The following is a 4680-nucleotide window of genomic DNA, read 5'->3' as shown; positions in this document are numbered from 1 at the left end:
TGCCACTAACATAACCAAACCAGCGTGTCTCAAAAGTCTCTCAGCATCAACGTCACATCTTCTCCCAGCAGCTATCGCGGCTTGACTCTAACCTCAGCGTGGACAAAAAGTTCTTCTAACTACTCGAGTAGCAGCGTGATGACTCCATTTCCTTGCCACCTTCGTTGCTTGTTATCCGTGGCAAACCTTATCCCGTCATGCTCTCGCAAGAATAGTTGATGCAGAAGCTCGCTCACTCGTCCGGGCCGGATACAATATAAAGTGCTTTTGGAAGCAGATAAATTTTCGAGAAGGACTTACAATACCTTCGAAAATGCTTCGGCAAGTCCTGGAGGTGCCGCGAGATCGATACTGATCACTTCATGAAGCCGGCCGAGGAATTGTTGAATACTCATTACGCGAGAGGCTGCGCGTGGACCTGTCGTTCGGCTGGCAGAGAGTCTGCCAGACATGTCTCGAAATGGCTATCAAGATGGGCTCTATAGGCTGGAGACACTCTTCTCTGAAGATTAGACTCAAGTTGTAGCACATGTCGAGGGCTGTTGATATGATGCCACAGGCCTGACTGAATATAGTGAGGTTTCAAGTCGGAGAAACCCTGTTTTGGCCGTGCAATCTGTTACATAGGGATGCCGGAATATCTTATGAGCAATATGTCTGAACACCCATTCCATTACTGCGAAGGATGATGATCATCGAACAGGGTGAGCCACTCTCAGACATAGCTACAGCTTGTGCAGAAGATGATCATTCTCCTTGAGATCTGATTCAAACACTTGGCTGGTCCTGATGTCTCTGAATAACTCGCAGGAAGAAGATTTCGTAGGAATTTGACTTAATAGGCAGTCAGGATACATTGAGGATGTTTCGAGCTGATCTATCAGCGCTCTCCCTAACTATGAAGCCCCAGAACTCTATACGCGTTCTTCAAGGGACTAAGTTGCACCTAGTCTTCTATTTTACAGACACAAAAGACAGTTCATTCGCTTGTAATGATTATGATTAGTCTACAAACATGGATCCTTTTTCAAGACGATGGCGTGATTTCCTAATCCAAGCGAGCAGCGAGATCAATCGAGAACGAAACAGCAACTCAACTCCGCTCAAAGTCTTTACGAACCAAATTTTGGCGAGTCAGTCCTGGACCTTGAAGTCGACTGGACCTGTCTCATCAGCATAGGATTCATGATAGGCGAGCAGCTCATCCACCTCACTTGCTGCAGTCCACAATGGGCTGTGCAAGCGGGCCGATTCTCACACCGACTTCAACAGCCTCATGAGCTTGGGGGGGCGTCCCAAAGCATGAAGCGGCCGCCCGTCATGACAAGCGGCCATTCGCGGCAAGGTGGCAAGGCACATCGTAGAGCCTGCCTATCTATCGTCTTCAAGCTCTTACCACGGGCAAGTAAGTACCCCCATCTCGACTGCGAGGTGCAGTGCGTTGCTCGAGTACACAGTGCACGCTCGCATACACTGCCACAGCGGAGTCTACAAGACGAGGACCTAGCTTCACGATTGCGTTTCTAGATACCTCCAAGGCCAGCTATCTTAAGCCGTGATTTTTACGACGGGCGTGACCGTCGGTGAAGCTTTCCAAGATGGAAACGTTACAACCTGTCCTCCGTGAATGATTCCAATGAGCGGTATGATTGGAAGTGGGAAGATTGCCAAAAATTCGAGCTTGCTCCCTAGGTATGAGTCATCATTTGCGCGAGTGATACTGTGTGCTCCAAGAATGCTGCGGAATTTGTCTGTGTAAGTACCCTTTCTGGAGGTGCTTGATGGTAATGAAAATCGAAATGTACCTTGACTTCTCGAAACATTCTCAACTGTGGCTTAGAGCCACGCCATAGCCGTGCGTTCGGCGCTTCCGGGCATGTTCGCAGTCGTTCGAATAAGGTGATGAGAAGAGATGACGATGAGACACAACAGACCGCTTTGCTCAAACCACGGCATTGAAGTGTGATGATGAGTAAGTCAAGACCTTCGGAAAAGCATGTGGGGGTTGTTCCAAGTGGTTCGGCGATGACAGTTTGCTTACCCAGGTACTTTCGCTCCGTGCCCTCCGCCCTCCGCCCTCGTGAGGAGCAAGCACATGTGGTTAGATGACCGCCTTTCCTTGGCAGCAGGAAGCAGTCAGCACACCGTTGTCTCAGAGGCGATCTCCGTCCCCTAGGGAGGTTCTTCAGCCCTATGACTCGAATAGAGTGCTGACACTAAGGGAGAGCAACCAACGGTGAGGTCCGGTGCACTGGAAACCAATAGGAACCAGCGAGTGCTGTGATGGTGATCTCGATCAGCGAATAAGTCAGAGAGAAGCGGTGGCGCTCCCTTTGAGATACAGGCAGCCAGTGGAGCTAGAGAGGGCAGAATAGGTGCAACTCGGGCATCACAGAGCCGCGTGCCTGCGGTGGCCGGCGCGCACGCGCAGGGGACGATGGGCCCTGGACAATGTGCCCCAGGCTGAGACACGATGTGCACTCGTGTTTCTCGACTTGATTATCTTTTTCTGGCAGGCACTGCCCATCCTTCATGGAATGAAGTTGCCGCCCGAGTTCGAAACAAATGGTAGCCTGACCGCTACCCTCAAGAAGGGCGTGGTTGCGGCTGCAGGGCCTGGTCGCAGAGCCTCCTCAAATCCCACAACAGTTGTTCCCACCCTATCAGTATGTGATCATGTGTGGAGTTTGTGTGACAGTAGACAGAGGGCTGCCAGCTACGAAACGCACCACACCGGTTTGCCTCTTTCGACAGTTTCAAATATGGGTCAACCTTGACGGGTGAGGCACCTAGACAGTGAGAGGCAGCCGCCACGATTTGGACGCGGTTGCGTTGTACATGAAATTTACGCCGATGCGTGGCGCTCGGTGAAAGGCAGACGGGGCTTCCCATAGCCAGGACGCAGGGTAGCTAGAGTGCCTGATACTTGGCATGTCACGACGGTGGCCCTGCAGCAAGCCTGACTGGTCGGGCCTGTTCTATCCTTGGGAGCATCCCTTTCGGCGACCAGAGGAGCGGCTGATGGGGGCTAGCGTAGCACACTGATCTAAAGGCGGGAATGCAACATGCCTTCCTTGGTAACAGCATCGCACGCAGGTACTCTAGTAGATGGCTTGAGCTTTTCTACATCGCTGAATGCTTCCCGAAGCGGGCGTCCAAGGAATGCCGGCTCGGACAGCAAGGATCGGTGAGAGAGGCTCTCGTGAATAGTAGCCGAGAAAAGTAGGTTCGTACTCGCTTGCATGCCTCGAATAACAAACTAAGCACCCATTGGGCAGTGGCACTACCAAAATATTGGGCACCGGACGCGACGCCATGCAGCGTGATGGCGGGGAGCGTGATCTGTCAAGCACAGTGGGGCGATGGCACCAAGACGGATGCGTGACAATAACGAGCTTCAGCTCAGAAGGCTCCATGGCGCGACTTGCAGCAGCAAAATAGAAGCCACGCTCGAATGCATGAATTTGCCTGAGGGACCAGATGAGGTGGAAGGGTTCAATAGGCGGCTTGCAGGTTGGGTTGCAATTGTCGTGAAGGAAACCCTGCAGCCACGTCGATGCCGCCGTCTCCCCACCTGGGCAATGAGATGTGATGGCTCGTCCAGAGGTTTCCGCGCGCGTGTGGGAGTACTGATCAGTTGGGCGACCCGATACGCGAAGGATGAAGACGGCATGGCATGGGGCATGGGAGGAGGCATGGGCATGCAAGTACCGGGCATGGGCCATGAGGCACGGCCAGCAATCGCAATCCCTGTGGCCGGCCATCCGAAAGCCTCAAGACGTCATCCCATGTTGAAGCGAAGTGTCGGAGTGGCTGAGCACACATGGTACGATAGCTAGCAGCCGCCAATGCAGTGTTGACCAGTGCAACGGAGCGATATTGAGCCGCAATGCCCATGGGGAAGTGACTCAGGCCGGCCGGAGGTGCGAATCCCGCCGACTGGGGCGGACCGGGCGTGCGCATTGCATTTGCAGTTACAAACTATTGTATTGCAGGTGGGTGCATGTGTGGATTGTGGATTTAGGAATCCTGGCGCAGTCGCAAGTAGCGTGCACAAGCCTCAGCCCTGGTGTGCTCGTGGTGGAGGTCAAGATCAAGATCAAAGAAGAGTAAGGGAAAAAAGAGCACATGATGGTGATCGTGATCATGACGATTGCGACAGCATCTCGGCCTCGAGTGCTGGGACGACTTGGTGTCTATCTGTGTGTCTGTGCGTGTCGTGTGCATGTACCGTGCGCACTACACAGCAACAAGATCGACACCATATCATATCATAGGATAGCCTGGCAGGGCAGGGCGAACTTGCCAAAGAAGCCAAGGAGCAAGCGGGAAGCAGACGGAAACCCATGATGCATGGATGGGCTAAATGACGATGGGCCCGTCACCCAAGCAGACCGGCAGATCGAAGCAAGGGCGTGGGCGTGTGAGGGCGAAGAGCGAGATACGCGGAGGGGTCGGTTGAAGATTGGAGATTGGGTATGGGCAGCAAAAGGACCTGGCTGAGGTCGCCTTCTTTCGGTTGAACCACAGACACAACCACAACCCGCAACCAAGCAGAAGTGCGATGGTGGGAGCAAGTAGACTAACAAATGGGGGGTGCTCGACAGCCAGGAACACCAACGCCAGCGCCAACGCCAGGGTCGGGGTAGGGGTCAGTCGTGTTCAGGTGCAGGTTCAGGT

At 53.5% G+C, this 4680-nt stretch overlaps 1 protein-coding gene across 1 annotated transcript; it reads left to right on the top strand.

The window, feature by feature from the left end:
* Positions 1-3581: 3581 nt before the first annotated feature.
* Positions 3582-4350, top strand: J7T55_000678 (uncharacterized protein; the record flags this gene model as incomplete). Its single annotated transcript, XM_053131613.1, has 3 exons — positions 3582-3826; positions 3996-4109; positions 4248-4350. 3 exons carry the CDS (start codon positions 3582-3584, stop codon positions 4348-4350), a joined length of 462 nt encoding a protein of 153 aa, XP_052990408.1.
* Between the last annotated feature and the right edge of the window lie 330 nt (positions 4351-4680).

The sequence above is a fragment of the Diaporthe amygdali genome (genome assembly GCF_026229845.1).
Source record: "Diaporthe amygdali strain CAA958 chromosome Unknown NODE_27_length_698932_cov_65_101997, whole genome shotgun sequence".
Lineage (NCBI taxonomy): Eukaryota > Fungi > Ascomycota > Sordariomycetes > Diaporthales > Diaporthaceae > Diaporthe > Diaporthe amygdali.
This window is presented reverse-complemented; position numbering and strand designations above follow the sequence as displayed.